This window comes from Pleuronectes platessa, chromosome 23 (genome assembly GCF_947347685.1).
Source record: "Pleuronectes platessa chromosome 23, fPlePla1.1, whole genome shotgun sequence".
Taxonomy (NCBI): domain Eukaryota; kingdom Metazoa; phylum Chordata; class Actinopteri; order Pleuronectiformes; family Pleuronectidae; genus Pleuronectes; species Pleuronectes platessa.
In genome coordinates this window covers 8456561-8481867 of record NC_070648.1, presented here as the reverse complement: position 1 = coordinate 8481867, position 25307 = coordinate 8456561, and the positions used below count along the sequence as shown (strand labels likewise).

The window sequence follows — 25307 nt, the reverse complement described above, 5'->3', positions numbered from 1 at the left end:
TCCCAGACAGCCCCGGGAACAAGCTGTCCTGGGTTTGTGTTCATCAACTGTAGCTGGTCCTAACTAACTTGGAATATATTACATTTCTTTAACGGGGAGGATTGAGTTATCAAACTTCGCAATGGAGAACAAATGTCCAGTGATGTGAAGAAGAGCCTGTTTTAAGTTGCTATAAGGGCAGAGAGGAAGGATTTGGTTTTAATCCAAACTTTGATTGCCGTCACACTGGCTGAGCTGTTCAGTCATTCTCAAACATGCTGCCAAATTCTGAGCTTTGAGTTGTGACAAGTTTTAATTCCTGTCAAACTCTGAGAATCCCTGGGGCTCAGAGGTATTGTACTAGTAAGTATAAGAGAAAAGAACACAGTATAAAGTGAACATTGATGTGTTGTTCTCCAAACAAAAGTCTGAGTCCCCACTTAAAGAGCTGTGAGATGAGCACCCTCTCAGTTTTTTCGTTTGCTACGTTTAACCCTGGTGTCCACGCTACTCCAGGATGCTTCCCCCAAAGCAGTGGAACAGCCATGCAGCTAACATCGGAGTGATTTATTTTGAAAAGGACGAGGAAACCAAAACAAATGATTCACTCAGACAGGAAGGAGGGATGACGAGGGCCAGGACGCGTGTCGAATGTGAACAGCCCCAGATGAAGCGGTGACGTCCTCGGTTCAGTTTCACGGGACAAGAGGGAGAGAGGATGTGTCACCGCCACGCAACCTACAGCAATATCAGATCTGGATGGGAATGATTGTTTATAGCATTTATAGTTTTACAGTGTGTATATACCTTCAGGTACTTGACTCTTTGGATTTAGCTTTAAATATCTTTTTATTGAATATTTATTGACTGGATGTAAAAGCATTGGCGTACAAAGTGTAAAGCAAAGGAACTCCTGGGTCCAAAACATATAGTTGATTATTTTACGTTAGATTAAAATTTCTGGATCCCTCAGGTTAAAAGTGTACTGATTTTGAGGGTAGCAGAACAAGCTGAAAACACGAGATCTGGCAAACAAGCTCATTTGGATTTGTATATCTGGCAACTCCACATATGCAAAATGATCCTTTTCAGTCCTGTTTTAGGCCCTACAAACTCCCATGGGAAGTATTAGGTTCTTTAGCTGACGCTCATTGTTTTCTTTTGTGAATTCACAAACTTTCAGGTGGTTTCCTGGTTTCTTGCTTGGTAAGGTTGTCACTTTTCCCCCAAAATTAAGTATGAGCAATTATGACTTAATGCGTCATTTGTTCGAATCTATTCAAATACCAAGGTTGAACATTTTAGGTTGATCTGCTTGTCTGTGGTCATGTCAGCTGAGCAAAACTCAATTTTCAGAGCAAAACAACAACTATTACTGGCTTACTTCACTTCAAGAGGACGTTCAATAGGGTCAAGCTCATAGTGAGTTCCCCTTTGCTGGGAAAGTAACCGACTGTTAGTGAGTGTAATACATTTAATTATTTGATTCTGAGCTTGGGAGATGCACGTAACCTCTTCTGAAATGCTATGATGTCCAGGTGATATGTTAATCAGGGGACCGATCAAGCTTGAGTCCATAAATAAGCCGAGGTGCTTCAGCGTCTGCACAGATCTGGATGCGGATCCCACGCTCCCACGTTTCCTTCCAGCCCACCTGGGCGAACCAGTATAGCAGACTCCAGCAGCTTTACACAGCAAATTTATGCCCATCCCCTCCTGTAGTAACCTCCTTAAAACGCCACAATGGCCATGGTTGAGTTAGGGGGGAGTGTTGGTGGAGTGGGACCCTGATGGAGTTAGCCTGAAAGCTGCTAAAACATATGAGCGTTCCTGGCTGTGCTAGTGGGAAGAGCTTGGTTCTGTGAGAACGTATGAGCGTGGTTTCAGGAAGCAGTAAATGTCAGTGCTGATTCTTAATTACCTGCCACATTCGGCCTCCGTGCTGAGGGCTGCTTGTGGACTTTTAGAGGCTCTGGTGGGATCCGATTGTGGTTCCTGGCCTATGCAAAATGCCACTATAAAGAGTACGGTAAGTTATTATTAAATATTGCGTCACAGGTACAGCTTTTGTGTTTTTTTCCAAGTAAAAACATTAGTAATCATGCTGATGTGAGAATACCCCTTAAAGCTGCACTGTCTCACAGAACATCTTTCATGACAGTGGGCTCTTGGTCTTGTTAAAGTAAGCAGATCGGCCATAGCTCACACAAACTGCACACATATGTGGGTTTAGATTAAAGCCATGGTTGGTAAGACTGGAAGAGCAAGAGCAGGCAACGCTTTGAAAATATGCAACCGATAAGTTCTGCCCCGCCCAATCGGCCCTTGTGTCAAACCCACGTCCCCAAAAACACATGAACTGTCTGAAAGACTGTTAGAAGCTGACTTTTCCCTGATCTGGCCATCGTCTCCTCTTCGGTGATGTAAGTCTCTCTGGCTGAAGACTCCGGTCATGTGCAGTGATTGCATGGGAAGGGTGGTAGGTTATTGATAGACTGGTATGCCAGCCAATCATCTCAGTCCGGGTAACAGGTTAATGTATTTTAATGGTGACACTATGTATCGATGGCCCTCAAGACATGAAAAGGAGTTCAACAACCCACCCTTTAAAACATTTAACATATCCTATTTATATTCTTTGCCCGGTTTTTGGAGCAGATGTAAAATAAATCTATAAATTCTTTCATGAATGAATAAATTAAATGAATGCACTGTAAAGCCACCCAACGCAACCTCGCTGGATGTGTCTGCTCCGTGCTATCCTGAACAACAAGTCATTTTGTTTTCTTTCATGCTGGTCAAAGTTCCGGGGCCAATATCCAGGCAGAACGAATCTCTTCCTCTGCAGGGCTGCTGGGGGAGTTGCAGTCAGAGGGTCTACTGGTCTCCATGCCAGGAGAGATGGGTCCGCCCGAGGCCAAACTGGCGTTAGTCGTTCCCTCGAGCACATTATTTATCCCTAAAATGGCCTTGAATGCAGCACTGTTCTCTGTCCCACCTTAACCATGATGCAGTATCTGCACTAGGTGGATTTATGGCTCTGTAAATCTGTCATCTTCAGATTACCACCAAATACTGAAACCAAATATTGCTATCGCTTGCAAGACTCATATTCCAATTGACCTCCGTTCTATATCAAGTACTGAATAATAGTAAATAATCACGAGAGTTGGCCCCATGTGGAAACAAATGAAATAAGATATAAAAAGGAGGAAATAAGAGAAAGAAGAGAATTTTTTTTAATGGTGCTGATGAAAGACAAAGAAGAAAATATGTAGGGAGTATTTCAGAGCTCATGCTGTAATCGAGCCAACTTTGAGTCGCCGCTGTGCACTTCACCTCCCATCTGGCTCAAATTGGTTTTAGCTGATTGTCGGGGAATTACATCTTTAGTTTAATCCTCTGGTTTTGGCGCGACAGGGACGTGTGGTTGATTTTCAGCTGCAGGTCGTAAAACCCCTGTCCTGGTAAAACATTTTATATTGTGGCCCAGAAAGCTTTTTAAACAATGGCTTTGGTGTAAATCATGCTTGGAGCACATGCGTCGTTTGCGGAGGCGGTGGGAGGCTACCATTATCCCGCCTGGATCATTTAAGTCTTCTCGTGGGAGCCAAGGGTTTGGGCTCTTAGTGTAACTTAATGTCATTCCCTGGTAACCTTAGCTTCACTTGTCTCTCGCTATGAGGACTCATGGGCCTGTTAAGTCAGGTCATCACCTCATATTATTGCAATCTTTTAATTGGACTCTTTATTCTGCCACGGAGGAGAAGAAAGAAGGATCAGTTTGAACCCCTGTTGCTCGGGAAGCCTACATGGTGTCTCTATACAAGACCCAGAAAACACATTCGGTTTCACATTTGTTTTATTTTTGCTCGGTGGGGGACGGGGGGGGGACTTCTCCAGGGTCATTTCATCCTACAGAGAGTGATGATAGAAACAATGATGGTATATGTTTTGCAGACTTACAGGGATATCGGTTGGTCGGGTTTCCATCATTAAGCCAAGTGCAAACAGGAAACTTTAACTTGCATCAGTCTCTCCTCATAAGGATCAGCCACTCGGTCTGTTGAAATAACTGGCAATTTGACTGCGGTAATTTAGAGTTGTGGTGGAGCTTTCTACACTGTGGTCTTCAGCTGAAGGCTAATTTCTTTTTATGTACCATTTCGATTTGGACTGAAAATGTTTTTTGCGAGGGCTAACGTGGGAGTTAGGCTGTTGATTGGCCCGTTCAGTCGGCAACCTCCCATCCTGTATAAATAAATCATCTCAACAGGAAGAGTTCCATTGCCTCTTGATGTTTTGTAGCTTTTTGCCCGGTAGAATACAGCGCTGCGTTTTCTGCTTCAAATTAACTTCCAATACAGTCTCGGATGAATATCGTTTTCTCATGCTGCTATCGTGACTGTCTTATGCTTTACGACTGGACTTCCTTGTAAACGGAGATTTGCAGACCCTGTCACCGCGTACCACTGCCTCCTACTGCCGTCGATGAGTATTGCCTTACAGATACTTCAGGTGAGGCAGGTGAGTGATTCCCTTGGGAAAACTGAAACAAAGCGATTCAAATAAAGAAATAACCTCAAAATAATGGTGGGGGGGGTGGGTGGGTGAATGGGGGGGGGGGGGGGGGGGGGGGGGCAAGGTAATCACAGAAGATAACACCTTAATAAATCTCAAACCAATATATTTGCTGAAATGTCCCAGGGGCCACAATTATAAACATGGACATGAGACTGGTCCCTAAAAGTGATGCCAAAGTGTCCTGATAACCCCCCTGGTGGCTGGCTGCAGTATATGTCATAAACCCAGCCTCCATGTCTTTTCAGTAATTCTTATAATGTTGATGCATGTCCGGCGGTTCATTCTCATGATAACTAATTTGGTTAGTATGATTGACAGTTGAGCTCTAAGCCATCAATCACTGCTCCAAATTACGTAATTGGCCCAAGATGGCAGGGTTCACATCTAGGCTATGTTGGCTTCGTTTCTGGATAGTGGAGACCTGTCGTCCATATTTACATCCAGTCAATGGGTGAGACACACAATCATTCACTGGATTCAAAATATCTTATAGATTTCTTAACAAATCTCCATATTGGACTTAATTTGAAGGGATAGTTACATTGACATTACACGGACAAATAACTAAAGGATAACCTTCCTGTTTCAAAGATGACCCATTGTAGGTAGGCACTGGTTCAAAGACACCCTGAGGTAACCTAGTCAAACTGTTGGTTTGTCTTAACCTGCCGCACCGGATGATTTGTTACACATCTGGAAAGGCTTTACTAGGTCTTTAGAAAAAGGCAGGCGCTCTCGAAAAGTGCTCCACAGGTGATTGGATGATCCATCGCCGCCTATCAATGCTGCCGACACCAGGCGGGAGTAGGTCAAAAATTGTTTCCTTGAAGAAGACACTGCATTTATTAGATACTTGATACTGCACCAGCCCTGTCATCAAACCTATGACACGCCTGCAGCTGCTAATGGTTCCTCCCTCCTCAGATGCTGATTGAAACATCCAGTATGATGGCACAGCGATGGGACCCAAGTTGTGATGTGGTTATCCTTATACGGACAATCAGTTCCCTCAGCCATTTGCATGCTTCCCTTATGCAACCTGATATCCCCCACCCTCCTATTCTGTAAAACAACAACAGACTATATCACCGTCTTCACGGATTATTGTTTCAACTTTGAGGAGACACCTCCACCAGTGTTGTGGTAGAGATCTGGCTCCAAGTGAGTGTCAGTCAGACCCATTAATTTCCTCCTCGGGTGTTTGGTTTTAAACTTCGGGGCACATCTCCGATGCCGCGGTTTATTTTCTGTAGTCGTACATTTATAAATATGAGAAGGATTTCTTGTGAAAGCAAATATCAGAAGGTTATAGATTAAGGGTGCACCGTGGTGTGATTTCTCTGTCAGGCTGAGAAAACATGCACATGTCAACGTCCTTCCCCGCTGGCACCACAAAATGTAGTGTAGTAGATAATTGTGTGTGTGTTTTTGTGGTCCATGTGTTACTTATGTTGTGGGGACCTAAATCTATCGAAACAGTCACATTATGGGAATTTGTGTTCCTTATGGGGGACAAAAGGTAAGTCCCAATAATGTCAATCATGAAATTCTTAAGGAAGATACACGTAAGGTTAAGTTTAGGTTAAGAGATGAGGATGGATCATTAAGGATTATAGTTAAGGTTAAAAAAAGTCTCCAGGAAATCAATGTACGTCAATGCAATGTCCTTCAAAGATATGGAGACACAACTGTGTGTGTGTGTGTGTGTTTTAGCTAATTTACAGGATGTACTGAGATTCCCCTCTAACAAATCCAACAAGCCAAGTCCTATAGACTGTCAGCAGTGAGTTAAGACTTCACATTAAAACATTAAAACGTGTGTGTGTGTGTGTATCTGTGCATCTGTGTGTGTGTACTGGTTAAGTGTCGAGACAACCGCTGCGATGTTGTGATTAAGCGTGCTGACTGTTTGCTCTGGAGTGCAGCACATTCCTCTCGGCCTTAATTGATAGCAATTTTGTGGTTTTAGATGTGGTGTTTGATTGGGAGGCGGAATTGAAGTCTTGATTTGAAGGGCACAGAGTTTTTATTGTCTTTGGAACGTCAGGGGTGAATGCCTGAGTGATGGCCCTACTACCTTGTGAGACACATCAAGGGGGGAACCAGTGAGTTGGCACTAACTTGGACTGCTCCGTTCTTTTTCTTTTTTGTACCTCTCTCTGTCAGCTTTGTTTTTCGTGCCTTGCCAATGCAAAAGTGCAAACTGAAAGCTGCTCAGTGTGCAGTGTATTCCCTCTGTGCCAAGAGCTGTCCGTTCGAACAGTTGTTTTTCCTCTATAACCAGTGGAATTGTCCCTCCAGGGGACACCTGGCCTGTTCCCCACCTCCACTGTGCGAATGTTCACTGGCTCAAACCGCCAGATGTTATAAAAGGAGCTATTGAAGTAGACCTTTAGGTCATAAATGGATCGAAAAAAAGCCACCACGACTGAAAGTATTTTCTGAACCCTTCAGTGACCACACTATGTCATCTGATTTTACATGGGGCTCTCACGTCCAACTCCTTGCAAAGCAAAACACAGTCAGGAAACCGGACGTGAAGTTATTTGCTCTCGAATAACTATCGGTTTTGTTCTGAAGTATCTATGGGCTCAGCGTTTTGTTTGACATAGTGTGACTGAGATTTTTTTTGGGGACATTTTAAAAAACAGAGAGCTGGCCAAAGACGGAGCCTTCCAGAGCTCATAAAGAAATGAGAACCAGCGGCAGGAGCACGAGTGATAGAGAACGAGAGAATGGCAAGTACGGTGGAAAAAAAGGGAAGAGAATTTGAGATATTAGGAGAATGAATGGAAAGAATCAAACGGGGAAGAAAAATTGGTTTACAGTTGTCTGCCTGCCGTTATTCCCTCTCTATGACTTTCTGAAATGCACACACACACTCACACACACACACATGCACACAAAATTGTGAAGTTGCAGTTGGCCCAGCTCCTTGTTTGTACTATCGTGCTTGACCAAGGCCTATTTATTGTTTGCCTAGTGTGCCAGACCTGAGGACTCGTAGGGCTTGGATACCCCGGATTACTCCCCCCACATTCACACATCGCACACACTAAAACACGCTCACACACATACACACTCACACTCACACTCACTCTCTCTCCCAGTCCTCCTCCCTCCCCTCAGCTTCTCCAAATTACTCCTAAGGAAGAACGGGAGCAAGTCAGAGAGGAGACGACCGGCAGTCGGGACACACAGAGTGACCCAGAGAGGAGGGCATCAGACATCAGGCTCATAAACATTCATACACACACACACACACACACACACAAATAAGTCTTGAGCAGAATTGGAGTGACAGGCTCGCACACTTTAAAAAGCATGGAGCAAGATTTTTCCTCTTGCAAGCTACTGGTGACGGCTCTTCTTATACTGGTACAGTAATATTTGTACTTTTTTCCAATTTCATCCTGTAAATATTCAATTTGTCTTGTGATTCTTTTGTCTGTTTCATTATCAATCATCTACCGATAGTAAAGCATTCAGAAAGCATGTGTTATAGTGGGTTTCTTAACTGTATTACAGTATGAAGTATGGTTATATGACTCCTATCAGCAGAAGCTTTAACAGGGAAGTTATTAATGTGACCTACAGAGGGTGAGCTCTCCCTGTTACATTGCACTGACTGCCTTGCGGCACGACAGCGAGCGTTTTGCCGTGCAGCACGCAGCAGACGACAAGAGATTCAGCAGATGTGCAAATATCGTATGTCTTGCCGACTGCAATGGCCATCGTGTGTATATTGACACAGTCTGCAAATGAAGGCACGGGAGTCGGGTTTCTTTTCCCCTGTCGAGGACTTTTCCGTCTTCAAGGAAAATGTCCCAGCGTCTCAGCTGCTGACAGGTGACTTAAATAGAATCTGTCCATCAGAAAAGTACATAAGGTGGAGGTCAGTGGTCTTTATATCATATATTCATTTCCTCAATTCCACTGGATGTGAAAACATGGGGTGGGTGACAGCCAGGGGGCCGTCTGTGGTGATGCATTAGCTCTGTTTTTCTCATATTAACTAAGCCAGAGAACCAATCGGTCTAAATATACAATCTTTGATGTGTAAATGGTGAGGGGGATCTTGATATTAAAGCGGGGCCTGCTCCCTCCATACAATGCAAATGAAAACCCTGGAGGGATCAGAACAGAAGAGGTGGGATATGTTGTGATGGAGGCTTAGGGAGCCTCCAAGAGGACATCTGAGCCTTTGGATTATTGGAGCCAAATCCCAGCAGGACTGCCCTTTGACTAGTGCAGAACAATGGCGGCGCAGTTGGCCAAACAACCTCCTCATCTCCATCCCTCCATTCGACTGCCCCTCCTCCTTCCTCACCAGCCTTGTAATGCCTCCAGCTGTAATTGAGTGCAAAATTCACTGATGACTTTTCAAAGGAGAAATTAAAGGTGGCGCTCTCACTGGCTGCCCGGAGCGCAGCCCTCTGTTTATTTACCGCTGATCCAAACATTGGAATAGCTGGCCCGTCGCGCCACTGCCGATGCGTTTGGCTGCATGCTCCATTGGCAGCGTGTTTGGGTCTCGCCGTTCCCCCTCTGCTGTTCCTCAGGCGTCATCGCCACTGACAGCCATTCACATCGGTCCCCGCACCCTTTTAATAATGTGCACCCGCCAGCCCTCTCTGCAGCGTAAATGGCGTGGGGGTTTTTTGCTACCGTGACCCAAAGAAAATAATCAGAGCGGTGTTATTACCTTGTATTTGCTTTCCTCTCGAAGATCCATTCGTCTTTGTGGACAAAGCACAATGCCATTTTTTCCTGGTGGAAGGGGCCAAAGAGGTCAGAATAACTGGCCACTCCCTGAGTTTTCCCTCTAAAATCTCCAGGCTGTGTATCTCAAAAGCAGATCCTGGACCTTCAACTCAGTGAGCACAAATCCTTTTACAGCAGGTGTTTCATGTTAGTTGTCATAGTCCCTTTCCTATTCGTTGTGATCAGAGCAAAGTCTAGTATAGGTCTACAGGTCATAATATAGGAGGTGGCTGATCTGTCCAAGTATTAGTTCCAAGTCTCTTTTTTTTCTTTTCTCCATTTTGCAGGTTTTCATCCATTCAGCAGTTAGACAACCTTTTTTTCCCCTGCACTTCATTCTCTCTGGCAGCTTCTGAGCGGAATACCTCGTTGACAGCAAAAGCAATGCACTCTCATTTTCACGTCCCGTCGTGTTTAGACAGTGCAGCTCTCTAACTTCATTCAATCAGCTCCGCGAAGAACACACCGAGAAGAGGCTGCCCGAGCAGAACCAAGGGAAATAAATACACCTCACACACTGACTGCCACATACTGTAGATGATCGACATCACATGACAGTGCCAACCTTGCAAATAAACATCTCCCCTAGAGCAAGGTGAGTCCAGTACAGTCGAACCGGCACTCAGAATACAATAGGACTTTGAGGAGCAAGAGAGAGATAGAGGCTTTTGGAGAGGATCTTCCTTTGTTCTGGCTGTCACTCTACATCTGAGGTGAACGTTGCCCTTGCACGCGAAAGATTCATCTTCTCATAATATTGATTTTGGACGCCGCAGTAACGTCCGTGCCGCCGCTGCCAAAGACAGCATGATGCAATTAACAGTGAGGGGAACAAATGTGAAGGCCCAGAGCTTAAGAGAGGACTAACATTTCATAATTATACGGGATGACTCAGACAACTGAAATATGCACGAGGGGCAAAAGTGGAGAGCTTTTGATTACTTCCCCCGACCATGTGTCTTATCCTGTCACATGCACTGCTGTTTTGTTTTCAGCAAGTTCTTTGGAATTCAGGCTCTTACCGGCAGTGGTGTTTTTTTTGTGCGCTCTCATTAAATGGTATGAAAAGGCTGAGTTAGGAACAGCTTTGCAGGAGGAGGCAACAACTCGTATAAGTTGGAGATGATTTAGGAATATTCCCAAAGTCCTTTTAAGAAAAATAAGGAAGTGAAATAACTCACTCTCAACATGTTACATGTGCGAGTGGGTCCTTGTACAACTGTTGAGACAGGTAGTCTAACACATAGCCTGCTGTAAATGGCCTTTGTGTCACTGCGCGGTGTGTTTTATCTCAACTAGCACAGAGGGAAAGAGTTATAATGTGAAACTGGACGTGCCCATACCGCTCATGACAGTTCGCATAAACTGTCTGCCTCCTTTCTTCCTCACGCCGTGTCTCCTCCTCTGTTGTGCAGAGCTCGAGGACGGCCCGCTCGGAGGAAGACAGAGACACGCTGTGGGACGCCTGGGGCTCGTGGAGTGAGTGTTCCCGCACCTGTGGAGGAGGAGCCTCGTACTCCCTGAGACGATGCCTCAGCTCCAAGTAAGGCTTTCCACACCTGCTGCATACACACAGTAACACAGGGGGGGATTTGTGTGCAATATAAAATGGTGCAATATTTGTAAGGCTAATGTCTACAGCCACCTCACACTGCTCATGTGAGGTACATAAACAGAAAACCTGCATATGGTGTCCACTCTTGAATTTTGGTCTTCAATATTCATAGATTTTGAATAAACAGGCGACCAGTGCTCTGGAGCAGCGACTCAACAACGTAAGCAACCCTAAGCCAGCATCACCACAGGCCAAACAAACAGCCCATTTCAAACCGACATGTTAACAACGTGCACTGCACCAGTATAACCTGCTTTAATATTCTATGACTCAGGAATAATATGGTAACTTTCTCAATGAATTACAATTTATCTACTCTGTACCACTAACAAGGTAAATTAAGATAGTTAACCTGGTAAACAGTATACAAGCTTCACATCAGCTTGTTAGCATTGTCACATCATGCTAAAATGTCTAACCATCTAAATTATACAAATATAAAGAACTCATATATATATATACAATATTTATAATATGAGAACCAGAGATATACATATTTTGAGGTAGGGGACTCAGGTTTCTGCCCTGTAATAAGGCTCAGAATTAAAGTAATGCTTTCATATACAGTAGTTTGAATGTGTGCATTTTCAGGTTAGAGACTCATTGACTCTCAGATAAATTGAAGCATTTCATGGTCAATTTGTAAGCCTTTGCTCAAACACTATCCAAAGTAAACTCTTTACTGGTGGTGGACTGGTTTCTATTAAAGCGCCACATCATGGCTTTAAGATTCAAGGGAGGGAAGGAGAATCATTTTCTGCTACTAGCAGCTGTTCCGCCAAATAAATCCAGACGGTGCCCCTAATAGTGTGAGTAGATCTCATCAATCGCCTTGTTTCCCATGGGCTGTAACAAGAATGCGTATGTTTTGTGAGGGTTCAACTGTGATCACTTGCCCATCCACGGCCGTATGAGCCTGAATCTTTAATTCATTAGTGACAATTTGGATGAGATTCTCAGTGAAGGTCCAGTCATGTATCTCCACACTTCACATCAGAGTATAACAATCAATATTCCATGACAAAGTATGTGTCACTTTTAATAGCTGGTTTCTGTGATAGCGTCCTGCGCCTTGGTTGAATTCCCACTGCTCATCATCTCGGCTTAAGACTGGAACTCGCCCTCTGGACCTCTCCATCTTTTCATCCTGGTGCCAAAGTCACCCAGTTGGTTAGACTTAAAGCTCACCCAGTGGGCTTCAAGATTAAAGCTCTGGGCAAAGTGGCCAATTACAAAAAATATGAGAAAGGAGCAGGGTATGTTTTCCATATTGAAATGCTGTCACATTTATAGGCTGGGAAATAGCTGCAGGGTGACTTCACTGCATTCCTGTATTTTACAGTTCCCGGAAAGTATAGCTCACTCGGTAAAAGGTAACCGGTCACTGAGGGGTGCTTCAAGCGGGAGGCACCAGCTGTGGGAGGAAGAGCCACTGCGACTTTCCAAAGGCACACTGACCAAACGGGAAAGATCACGCTTGAGGTCACAACCGAGATGTAGTCCGAGATGTCTTCTACTATGAATCCATCCGCACTGGTACCGGACTGAGAAGCATGAGGCTGTCAAAACCTTAAACTCATAGTGACAGTCCCCCCACCTCCTCCTTGCACCACGTTGTAAACACAGAGGACTACGTTCCGTGGTATCAGCAACTGCCATTTCTCTTTGCTTGCCCAGAATTCTTTTGGTCAGGCAAACCTTGCTACTGGCTGTAAAAGCAGTTGACGTGTTAAGAGGTGTTTGGGGTTTGAGGTTCATGTGGGATTGTGGGTAGCGTATGCCTGCGTAGACTTGCACGCTCATGCAAGTCCAGGCGGTGTGTGTTTACAAACCTGTGTGTCCTTTGGCATTGGCGTGTATGGGGTTCTTGAGCAAACGGTCGGACCCTCCGTCGCACCTCATCCCACCTCACCCTACTGCTGCGTGGGAACGAGCGAGCGGTAGCCTGGCCCCGGGTGTCAGATCAAACAGCGTCATTAAAAAGCACAGCACAGGGCCCCTTGTGTGTGTGTGTGTGTGTATGTGTGTGTGACTCCTTGGAAAGAGCGGCTGGAAACGAGCCCGCAACACCCTCCAAACCAATACCACTCCAACTCTCTGACCTTTAATCACACACACGCATATGCACATGCAGACAGGAAGGACACACTGCTACTGCAAAAATACCTCTCAAACGGGTGCATGCACGGGTACAAGTACAGACTAAACACAGATCGCCTGGCCCTCATTAGTCCCACCCGCACAACACACTTCACGTGATCACAAGCTCCATTATGAACGACATCATAGCCAGGTTGAAGCAAGTGTGGACATATGGATTGAGTGCCATGGCAAGAGAAAGCTATTATTTATGAGGCCTGTGGTTGGCAATCACTTAAGATATCGGTCTCTTTTTGTCATTTTTTTCTTATAAGAAAAGGTCTCTCTCTCAGACAAATTTATTTAGATTTCCAACTCCAGGATATAAAGATAAACAGTATAGCGTCTGAGTGTTTCCTGATAGAGGATGTTTTTACTATTTAGTGCATCATTAAGTTGCAGAAATTGCAGGCAGTGACATTAAATGTCTGTGGTGTTTTGGGGAATTTCACCAAATGCATGCCACAGCTGTGTTTAGAGTCTATGCTAGTTAAAAGGGAATTTTCTCTCTGAGGCTAATTACCTCGCGACTGGCACCATGATAATGTGTCTGGTGTTACAGTGTAGGGGACCACCCTCTGTGTGGCCCGTGTAGTGCCAAAAACACCCCCCGCCCCCTCCCCCATATGCAGTAGCACAATTAGCACTGGACACAAATTACAGCTGTATCTAAGCGGCAGGGTGACGTCATTGTTGCAATTGTTTGCCAGTTTGCATTTTGTCCAGTGTTGTCTTTTTTGTACTTTTTTCCGTTGTCTGTTGAAGTGACCGTATTTAGAGGAGTTGGGGGGGAGCCTCATTGAGAGCTTGAGAACACGCCCATCTACACCATGTGACCTGCAGGCATTGGACGGCACTAGTTGTCAATCGCACGGTGTCAACACCCCAACGCAGGCTGTGCTTTAATGTCTATTTTTCTCTAAATGGGAACAAGGTTTACAAAATGAACATCATGCTGCACTGAAGAGGAGTTGAAACTAGAGATTGAGACCATATACTTACTTACGTTATAAATCTATAAATCTTCTATTGAAACTGACTTGAAACCAGCGGAGTCTCCGTCTGATGGCATTTTCTAAAATAGAGGTTTCAAACACTTCCGCATCGGCTTCACTTTTTCGGACCCAGAGTCTACGTCCATTTATATAAACAGTCTTTGGCTGAATCTCATTGGAATGTCATTAATGTGCAGGACATTTTTTGGGGTGAAAAAAATTTATCTGATGATGATATAGAAAACAGTGAAAAGAGTGATGAATGTCAGTACCAATTTTATAGCATGGTTGTTTAGAAACGTCTGCAAACCCAAGATACTCAAATAGAACTCAAACTCAAATAGAAAGATCAGGAGATCACCAAGGCGCAGAGGCTTCATCCTCTAGAAAAAGGACCAAAATATTCATAATCTATCCAATATGTGTTAAAATATTTACTGTAGATCAAAATACTGAACGGAACAAAGTCATTTCCAGGACCATGCCACTGTAGCATAGCGAAAAGTGTATCAAGACAGCCACAGGGTCATTAAAATCAAAAAACGATATTTCTTCTTGGGGGCATGAATGTGCTCTGCGAATTTAGTTGCAGTCTGTTGCTCATTTCTCCAGTTTTCCTAAACTGATCAATAGCAGGGCTCACAGCATGAGCATATTTCAAGCATTACAAATCAGCCACATTTTCATGCGTCTACTCGCCGCAAGAGTATCAATATTTGCAGAGTTTGTGGAGCCATTCTAGCAATTACTTCCAATCGAGCAAGAACAGTTGATGACATATATATGGACATTATGAGCATGACAAATTTTACTGCATACCCACTATAAGAAGTTAGTACTGTGATTTTTTTTCTTTTCTTTCTCATGGTTACAATAGATCTTGCTTCCTTTCTTCTCTGACAATGTTACTGGCACGCAAGATGGTAGTTATACTCGATGTGTAGCCTTGTGTGTTATTAGCTGATCAGCTAATCCAGTTTAATTGTAACGTTTGCGTGTATTTGGTTGAAAAAATCAGGGTCATAGTCTGTGAGTTATGTGTTACGTGCTCCAGGAATTCCAATATTTCAAGTCGTTTTTTTTCCCTAACCTTCGATGATGCCATCATGAATCCCTGCTCCTGCTTAGCCTCCACTTTGTAGCTTCCAAAGTCGAGAGGAAACAAAAAGGGAACTTTGTTTTTTTCCATTTGCCTCTTTTTTCAAAAATGTATATTATATATTGCTCTGCTCAGCTGATTTTCCACACTGATCTGGATCTTTACTACCTGTATTTCAACTCTTAGTCTTTGGGAAGTTGTTTGGGTTTGAGCCCCATGACCTGTTGTTTGGCTTGGCAGAGGGGACTGTCTGAATTTGTCACAGGGTCTAATGTTCCTGCCATGCCTGTTAGTCCACATTGACTCTTCCCCTTGCTTTTCTGGAATAAAATTGTACAAACTCTTTGAGTCCTCGTTCATGCGTGAGTCCAAACTCTGCAACGTTGCCTCCAATCATGATTCCAGATTAGCTGAGGGCCGACGACACTGGAATTCCTCTTAAGTTCCAAACTCAAAAGACAATCCTGTGATTAGTTTCCACCGGGGTCTCGGATAATTGGCCTATCGTAGTTGCCGTCAATGGTTTATCATCACTCGGCTTCAAAGCACAAAGGAATCCTAATTTTCAATAAGTGGTTAACTCCACAATTTGGGCAAAGACACTGCAGACTGTCAAGGACCGAGTCGTGATCCAAACTGCTCCAATCTGTTCTGCAGACACAGACTGGAGGGCTCTGCTGTCTGCTGTACTACTGTATGTGCAGCACTGCTGGTTTATTAAGCAGAGGTTTGTTTAAAGACTTGTCGCTGTGGCAAATGACAGTGTGTTTCAGCACCGATAATCCACCTTTTCCCTTTTTACTCAGGTTTTACTTGCATTTTCAAAAGCCTTTATTATCTTTCCCTCAATTGTGAGGCTCCTCTAGTTTGAAATCAAATCGATTTGGGGTTTGTGTTTGAGTGCTAACATGCTGAAGTCAGATGGTAACCGTGGTAGACAAATGAAAGTCACTGTGTGTGCTACCCTAGCTCAAAACACAATTTCCCCCAGTACAGCCTCACAGATGTTTGTGTTTCCATTGCCATTTGCCTGTTAACAGGATTACGTTAAAACTACTGAACCGATTTTATTGAAACTTGGTGGAAGGGTGGGTACGAGCCAAGGAAAACCCAATTACTTTTTTTTTAACCATCTAGTTATTCTTGTTGTGTTTATACACTTAACATTCTCCTAAAAAAGACACCCCAATTGAATATTTACCGAAGGAGAAGTCAATAAAAGCAATGGTAACTGTGGTAATCATGGAAAGAAAAACATGTCTTTTCATAGATCAGGTATCAGTCAAGGGAACAAGACAAGGTTATAAAGGTAGCATGTTAATAAAGCAGCAATTTGCAAGGCTTTTATTGATCTGTGTGTGTGTGGGTACACTAATTCTTATAACCTCTTTACAACCTTTTCCAGCATAAACATTGACATTACCGGGAACAGTAGACTTTAGTAGCCTGGTCTTAATGAGAGAAAACTTAATATCTTAGGTCCTGATTAAGGTTAGTGGTGAGATGTGGATCATGGGAAGGTTAGGGTCAAGGTTTTGGTTAGCCTGTCAACAATGAAAGGAAGCTGAGCAAACCCATCTGCGTGTTATACCACAGACAGGCACAATCATATCATCATTTGCCGCCCCTTCTAACAAACACCTTCTTTATAAATGCACAGCCGCAGAGTGTGAGTTGGACTGTTAAATCTTAACTCATCATCCTGCCGAACCATCGCTGCAGAAATCCACCCGCTTCTCAGCAAATTCTAAAACACATAATGAGAGTCGGTGGTTGAAATAGCAGACGGCAGGTCACTGGTGTTCATTGTGGTTTGTTTTATCATTCACCCTCAAGGCCACTTCACTCATATGTTCTTTGTCTTATTTTCATCTGCAGGACCTGTGAAGGGCAGAATATCAAATATCGCACATGCAGTAATGTGGTAAGTTTAGCACACTCATCTTTATGTAATGGATGTCTGTGGAGCTTTCAAGTGGTTTTCTCTGGAGACGAACCGATAGGGCAAATTGTGATGATGGAGGATTCAGTGTGGTGGAACTGTGAAAATAGTCCCCGGGCTTATGGGGAAGAGGTATAATTTTGTGATCTCGGTTCCTGTTGTTTGGACGAAAGTGAGAGGTTGTGGTGGAGAAACATCAAACAATCCATTTTGTTTCATCTAATCTTGGTAATCTGCTAATTACACGCGGCAGCCAAAAATTCTACCACAGAGATGTGTGACAATCTTCTCCCCACATATATCTACACTTTTATCCATTGAGTGATATATTTTACACTGATTCAATCTAGAATATTCTTGTCCGTGTTGCGCTCAGGACTGCCCTCCAGAGGCTGGTGATTTCCGTGCCCAGCAGTGTTCCGCTCACGCAGACGTGCGACACCAGGGTCAGTACCACGAGTGGCTGCCTCTGTACAACGACCCGGACAACCCCTGCGCTCTCAAGTGCAAAGCCAAAGGTTCGGGCTTCGTGGTGGAGCTGGCGCCCAAGGTTCTGGACGGGACTCGCTGTTACACCGAGTCCTTGGACATGTGTATCAGTGGAGTCTGCCAGGTAGGAGACCAACTCCGAGACCTTTTAATGTTTTTCTGCCACTGAAGAATGTATATATATTTGTATGTATCTATTGTTGAAATATGTAGATTTTATCGCCGAAATACTTAATTGTAGACTCACAATATTGTAAGAGAGGCGACCTGTCCTTAGCTCTGTGTCTCAGTATTTCGACATTTGCAGTTTTTTGGGATCCCACGAGAAACTTCTCATAAACTAAAACATGTGATTTTGATCAATTGCTGTTAAGAAAATCTCAAAAATGTATTTTTCAGAGGACACTTGCATACCAGCGAGTTGGGAGCAGCCACAGGCTCCTTGGAGAACTCGAGCACAAATATGCAGTGCATTTTATGAAAATCTGACAAATGTAGTGAAACATCTGACTAGTATTTAGACTTTAAAAAAAGGCTTTTTGAAATGCAGTTTAATTTAACAGTTTAATTTAATCAAGATTGGAAAGGCTCTTGGGGAATTTAGGGGTTAATCCGAACTCAAAATTGTATTTACCTCCATAAAGGAGGTTATGTTTGTCTTTGTTTCTTGGCAAGATTACGCAAAAACTATGAAATGTTTTGCAGGGGTGGTGGGGCATGACCAAAAGAAGGACCTATTCAATTTTGGAGCAGATTGGCGTCAGGGGTTTGATCCATGTTTTTTGTTTCCACCTCCTATAACACTGCAAAATAGAGCTTTTTCCCACATTTTTGTCTATTTCCGATGAAATAATGCAGAGATCTACATGGAAAAATTTAAATAAAATCTGTCGATACGCATATGCATACTTTATGTGCAGTTATATATAGGATTTGATTTACTGGTTAACAGGCTGCAGCTTGACAGTGCAGTTGGCTGCAAAAACACTCATGCATCGTATATGAAGGCTGACTGAACATCATGCCATCTGCTTTACAAATGAATATCCAATGAGAAGAACAGTTGAGACTGGGCTTTTGACTGGCAGCCCAGGAAATAGTTCAGAATTTTAATGCACTCTCCAACATGCTTAAAATCACACTGGGGTTTTTGGTTTTCCTTACCGACGGAGATTTCGGAAAAACGCCATCAATCAAATATGGATGCTTGAAGATAATATTTAACAGAAAACAGTGAGGGAACTTTTTTCCTTTTGTAAGATGCGTGATCAGTTCAGAGTGGATGTTTCATGCTATCTCTATAATGCAAACAATAGCAGTGGCATGAATGTGGAAGAAACCGGAGGGTTTGGTTTGTTTGGATCTTTCGATGACAACATTTACATGGCATGAAGAAAGACATTCTTTTAAAATCTCAATTGAAGGTTTAACAGAACCAAGATGTTTTTCTTTTACTGGGACTTGTTTTCATTTTTCCTTTTATTTCATCTGGTCCTCTTTGCACATGAGCCTAATGTACATTTACTGCCGATTGCTTAAGCTCCCAGAAAAAGTGTTAAGTAATCAGGTCGCTGTGAAGGTCCCTGATTAATCTTCTTTGTGCTACAGATTGTAGGTTGCGATCATGAGCTGGGGAGCACCACAAAGGAGGACAATTGTGGTGTCTGCAATGGAGACGGCTCCTCCTGCCGACTTGTGCGAGGACACTACAAATCCCAGCAGGCTTCAGGAAAAAGTAAAGCGTCTTCACCCAAGGCAGTCGTTTGTTTAGATTTAAATAATTATTTATTTACTTTTAAACATAAAGTTAAAGCTTAGAAAAATAACCCTGATGAGGTCATTTTGGTTATCTTTAAAAGGAAAGTGGACAACATCTCACTTTCAACTTTGACTCTAAAAGACATCAGCACTTATTGGGTAGTTGATGTAATGAAAGATTAAGTTAAGGATTACAGATTGTTAACAAAGATGGATGACACATCTCCACTTCCTCCCACGATCCACAAATGAAACCGAAAGTATCCCACATACAAACGCTTCCATCTTGCTCATTTGAAGCTAGATTTGGGGGATGGAGCTGCAAATCACTCCCAGATGTCAATCATGACGTTTTTGTCCAATCAAGTAAAAATGTTTTTGACTTTTATCCATACTGACTTTTTAATTAGGTCCATGTCCCTTTAGAGAAGTGCAAGACTCAATAGATAGTGTAAAATAATATAATTATATTTCTGAAGTTGAATTACAGTATTCTCTCTCTCTCTCTCTCTCTCTCTCTCTCTCTCTCTCTCTCCCTCGCTCCCTCTCCCTCTCTCTCTCTCCCTCGCTCCCTCTCCCTCTCCCCCTCTCCCTCTCTCCCCACCTCTGTCTGTTTGTCTCACCCAAGCTGAGGACACAGTCGTGGTCGTCCCCTACAAGAGTCGTCATGTGCGTCTGGTTCTGAAAGGCCCAGATCACTTGTGTAAGTCCTGGTAGGTCCAGGGTGCCCTTCCATCCAAAATAGTTGATCATGATATTTATATTTGGTAGTGTATTTTTTTAATTTAAATGCCAAATACTGCACTTTTCAACCCAAGTGTACTACATGTGCTATTTTAATTATACTACAGGTCGTGTGTTCTAGTAAAACCTTTTAAAAAACGTCTCGCCCAAACAACAAGCTATAATTAACATTACGTTGTCAGCCTCTCTCATTAAGACCGTTTTTTTTTTTTAAGGTGACTCAGAATAGCCAGAAGAGGTATTTATTTTGCTCTGGCTCTAAGAAGATGTAGGACTTAGCAGCAAATACCACCAAGTCAAAGCACCGGCACCAAACTCCCCGCTGAATCAAATCGATAACAAATGCTCCATCTCTGCACCTATCCCTCGCTTCCACGGTCATTTCCTGAGCTCGGACGAAGGCACTTCTTTTTCTGAATGGGTCAATTTTTCATTAAATATTTCCTCCTGTTCCTTTGTTGGCCGCGGGCACTTAAATTGTAACCATCTGTCGGCAGACGCTGACTGCTTATGGTTGCAGCTTGTTCCTGTGTTTCCCCCCTTGTTTCTGTTTAAACTTCCTTGCTGGAATCACACAAAACCTTGTAAGGCCAAAGTTGACGTGAGGTCAAACAATGGAAAAGCTCAGTGCAGCGCTGGCCTGCTCACAGACCTACATGAGGGATTGCCAAAGTGAGAGGCTTTGCCTCCAAACGCAACAGACACACTATGTTCATTGTGTGTGACTGGACTGAAGACCTCAGATACATGAAAGTATCTCCACATTCTATAACTTCTTCAGACTTATTTTCAGTTTCATTGTGTGTTAAGATGAAAATGCGAGAATTGACTATGATACTGAAAATAAAGGCAAAGCTCAAGTCTCATGACGTTGGTGGATTTTATGACTATCAGTTTCCTCTTTCTGACCATGATGAGTCAATTGTGCTCTCGATTCCTCCTCTGTTTCCTCTTTAGATGTGGAGAGTAAGACCCTGCAAGGGCTCAAAGATGAACTGGTCTTCGACGCATCAGGGCAGTACCATCTGGAGAACACCACCCTGGACTACCAGAAACTCTCTGACAAGGAGATCCTGAGAGTCACTGGCCCACTTGGAGCTGACTTCACTGTCAAAGTAAGAGCTCCAATGCATCAGTCCCAGGGACCCCAGTTAAGATAGTTCATATTTTTTATAATTAACGATCATCCCCTGCATAAACACACTGAGCATCTGACACGGCGGTCATGGCCATCCATAAAGGTTTTACAGTCTTTAGTAGGCAAGGAGGATTTCGGACAAACTTAGTAGATACTTCTCTTTCCCCTTACACGTTCATGTGACAAGCATACAGTCCTCTACCGCAGGGGTGTCGTCCCTCACACCCCCAACCGATAATTATATAATAATAATCTGGAGATACCCTTCCAAGACACATTCTCAACAAGTTTGCTGAAAATCCATCCATGCGTTTAGTTAGTTTGTTATCGCACAAACACACAGGGTCGGAGGGAGGTTGGTGTATATTGGACTTAAATTCTGCTTATAACTGCTGGATGTGTAAATAAGCAACAGTTTCCTGTTGATGCTGCCCTAAAGTGGCCAGAAAATCAGTTATTGCAGGTTTAACATCATTTCTGGAAAGTTTCACGTGAACAATGTCATCAATTCAGCAACTGAAACCAGCAACCTTCAGTCTGCTTCCTTATGGGCTTTGCTTGCAAATGATCCCAATCAGCTTCAGTCCACTCAATAACTGACATCATGGGGACATTTCTGTTTTCTTTTCCGCAGCTTAAACCAAAAACTGTAGTTTTTGCAACGCAACGCTTTGAAAATGGTGTGGCCCCGGCCAAACTGTACTCTGATAAGTTTCCATGAACTCCCGCTGAACTCAATACGAGTCCCGCAGAGTTCAGGGGAGATTCGATTTCGGATGTTTAGATTTAAAGATATCAAATTGTATGTGTGCGCCACTTAAATATGAAATGCAAATGAGGGTCTAAGTATTTTTCGAAGCGGCGTGTCGTGCAGTGATAACAAGAGTAGCTCACAGAACTGGAGCTCCAAATCCAGTGGTTGACTTTAGATGTCTTAATGCCAAAATAAATGTCTGACTGTCAGTTAATAGTTGATGAAACTTGGATTTGATTCACGATGCAACTTCAAGCCTCAGAGAAATATTATCATAGGTCTGCTTATGAAATGTCACATTTTAGTTTTGTGTAATAACAATTCAGTCATTCAGTAGTGGAGCATAGGATCCTTTTCTGATACAATGCCATGACACAATGATTACAACATCGTTTTTGGCTCTGTCGCTCACACACACACACACACACATTCTCAGACTGGGGCCCGAGAGTGGACATTAAAATGATACCGACCATGTACTGTGAAAACTTCCCCCTCATAAACACGAGTCAGGCTCGGACGGTAAATAAGTACTGGGGAGACAGAAATCTGAGAGGAAATATTGTGAATGTGTAATTTTCTAATCAGATGACAGTCGGCTCATGTTGCAGCGCTGGAAAAAAAGTTAGGACAAATGGAAAATCACAGTTAAAAAGCTCCCTGGCAGTATTTCCACTGTAAACACATGAATGTAACAACAAGGTCCTGTAGTAATAATCCGTCGTGTGGCTGCTCTTCAATATGTGTAGGTGTGAGCCTGGAAGAAGAAAAAATGTTTATGATATAAAATATCTTCTGTTTTCATTATTTCACTAAAACACAAAGGAATCTTCAACGCTCGTCCAGGAAATTATTAATCACCACGTCCATCCTAGCAGCTGTTTGACCTTCCAATGAGCAGAAATGAGCGTATCCGGTTACTCGGCATCAAATTCTTCCAATGTCTCTGAGTGGAAAAAGAACATCTCTCCGTAGACTCCAGTCTGTTTCAGTCATCCGCTGGTTTTGTCAAAGCTTTATACTTTCCTCTGCCTCAGCACTTTTCCCTCCAGTCTCACTTCTTGACCGATTTTTTTTTTTTTTTTGAGAGGACTTGTGACATTTACTTAGGAATAACCAGCGGCAGTTGTTTGAAGAGAGGAGAGAAACCAGTCCTCTTCTTTATTGTTCTAATCAACGTCAGCAAATGGGGACTAATTAATTTGCAATAAAGAATGGCCACAATTTATTGTCTGTCAATCAACGAACGTTTTATTGGACTAATCATTGTGGCTCTATGATATTTACCTGAAATAGCTCAAAATATTGCTAAAATTGTGACGCCCTGAATATTGTTGGTGTAGGTCGAGTTGACCAGTGGAGCAGACAGCGTGGTCCAGTACATCTACTACCAGCCGATCATCCACCGCTGGAGAGAGACCGACTTCTTCCCCTGCTCCGTCACATGCGGTGGAGGTAGGCCCACAGTTGAACTGCTGGCATCAAAACTTTAAAACATGGAGTCATTTTAATCAGTTGCAGATTTGCAAGACGAATATGCTTGCACTTAACTCGTCTTCTGTTAATCTAAACTATTGCTTTTTAAGTTATGTTGCTCACATGAATAATAAACTTTTAAGTAAATATAAATAAACTGTTGGGACATGTGACACTTCCTCCTCTGTAGGTTACCAGCTCACCTCTGCAGAGTGCTTTGACCTACGCAGCGGCCGAGTGGTTGTGGATCAGTACTGCCATTATTACCCAGAGAACGTCAAACCCAAACCCAAACTGCAGGAATGCAACATGGAGCCTTGCCTGGCCAGGTTAGAGAGCAAAGGTACAGACAATCCATGTCACAGATCTGTCAGTGGCAAACCCTAATTTCTTCAAATTTGATTCTACCTTTTAGTGACGGGTACAAGCAAATTATGCCGTATGACCTCTACCAACCCCTGCCCCGGTATGTACTCAACTCCTGTGCGATGAATTCCCATCTCCCAGAATGCATCAATCTCATTCATGACATGTTCACCTTTCACAACGTCAGATGGGAGAGCAGTCCCTGGACCGCCTGCTCCACTTCGTGCGGCGGGGGCATCCAGAGTCGCTCGGTGTCCTGTGTGGAGGAGGACATGCAGGGAGTCATCACTCTCACCGAGGAGTGGAAGTGCCTCTACTCCCCGAAAACGGCCATCCTGCAGCCCTGCAACACCTATGACTGCCCCACCTGGCTGGCACAGGAGTGGTCACCCGTAGGTCCCTCTATTTTAGTATATTCTTGAGTTGCTGTAAAGCATCAGAAAAGCTGTATCTCAATTCATGGCCTACCTGGCATTCACCAGCTCGCCCCGCCTCTATTGCTGTTATCAATCAACTGAGGTGAATCGGATACACCGAGAAAGTTTCAATGCCACTTTAAATTTGTTTACACGCGCACTGTTAGCTGTTTGGTCTTTATTTCTCGGGAATGGAAGGACGCATCTGTCGGCTGCATCTAAAATTGGAAAAGCCTAGTCAAGTTGAAGTTCAGCAAAAAATTCCTCCAAACCAAAAGTAAAGAGATGTTTCTTTGTGATCGGGGGCTGTTCCCACCTGGACCGTCTGCAGGTTGCTAAATTGGGTCTCACTTAACCCCTCAGGTTAGAATATATATTGTTTTAACCAAATATACTTTTGATAAAGACGTACCTGTGATTTTCCCAGCTCTTCAGATGTCGAGCATTATCCTCAACGCGCTCGAACCCTCCCGCAGCTGCAAAGTTAAAGCACGCCTCGCTGTGTGATTACGGGAAGCCCTGCTAACTCCACCACGAGTGTCCTTCACCGTTCTCCTTTGAATGCAGCGTCCAAAACATACAGAGCTTTAATAAAAGCCCTTAAGTCAAGCAGCACGCATGGAGTTTTTAAACTTTCTGTGGGCCATTCAAATCAAGGCTATTAGGATGGTGCACGTGCATGAACCTGACCTTCCTAGTTCGTTTACACATGTAATGAAGTTTCAGTCTCATTCACCATAAAAGCCCCTCGGGACTTCCTCATGGGGATTTTTGGAACCTCAGCCCTCATACAGGCATAAGTAGAGGCACGGGGAGTCAGATTTGCAGCCTCCTAAAAACCTGGGATGCTGTTTACCCAGCACATTCTTCCTCTGCGTTTTAAATGCTTGTTTTGGCAGAGGGTGGACAGAGTGGACTCCTGAGCAGTGAGCTTTGGAAAGTCTCTTTATTTAAGTTTAAAAAGCTAAGGGCTTTCTGAAGTGAAGTGGTCACAGGATCAGGCATCAACATGTTAACCTGTCTGCGTATGGCAATTATCATCAGTGGCT

General features: G+C 43.5%; 1 protein-coding gene across 5 annotated transcripts in view; it reads left to right on the top strand.

The window, feature by feature from the left end:
* Positions 1-25307, top strand: part of LOC128430332 (ADAMTS-like protein 1) — an 87446-nt gene that overhangs the window by 44727 nt on the left and 17412 nt on the right. For 4 of the 5 annotated variants that reach the window (XM_053416371.1, XM_053416370.1, XM_053416373.1 and 1 more), the window contains exons 3-12: positions 10743-10870; positions 17054-17099; positions 17494-17730; positions 19215-19341; positions 19993-20067; positions 21066-21223; positions 23344-23455; positions 23667-23805; positions 23892-23942; positions 24030-24234. In XM_053416371.1, the coding sequence (XP_053272346.1) occupies positions 10743-10870; positions 17054-17099; positions 17494-17730; positions 19215-19341; positions 19993-20067; positions 21066-21223; positions 23344-23455; positions 23667-23805; positions 23892-23942; positions 24030-24234 (1278 nt within the window). Of the gene's footprint in view, positions 1-7749; positions 7942-10742; positions 10871-17053; positions 17100-17493; positions 17731-19214; positions 19342-19992; positions 20068-21065; positions 21224-23343; positions 23456-23666; positions 23806-23891; positions 23943-24029; positions 24235-25307 lie in introns of those variants that run through there. The other variant, XM_053416372.1, reaches the window with a different exon arrangement.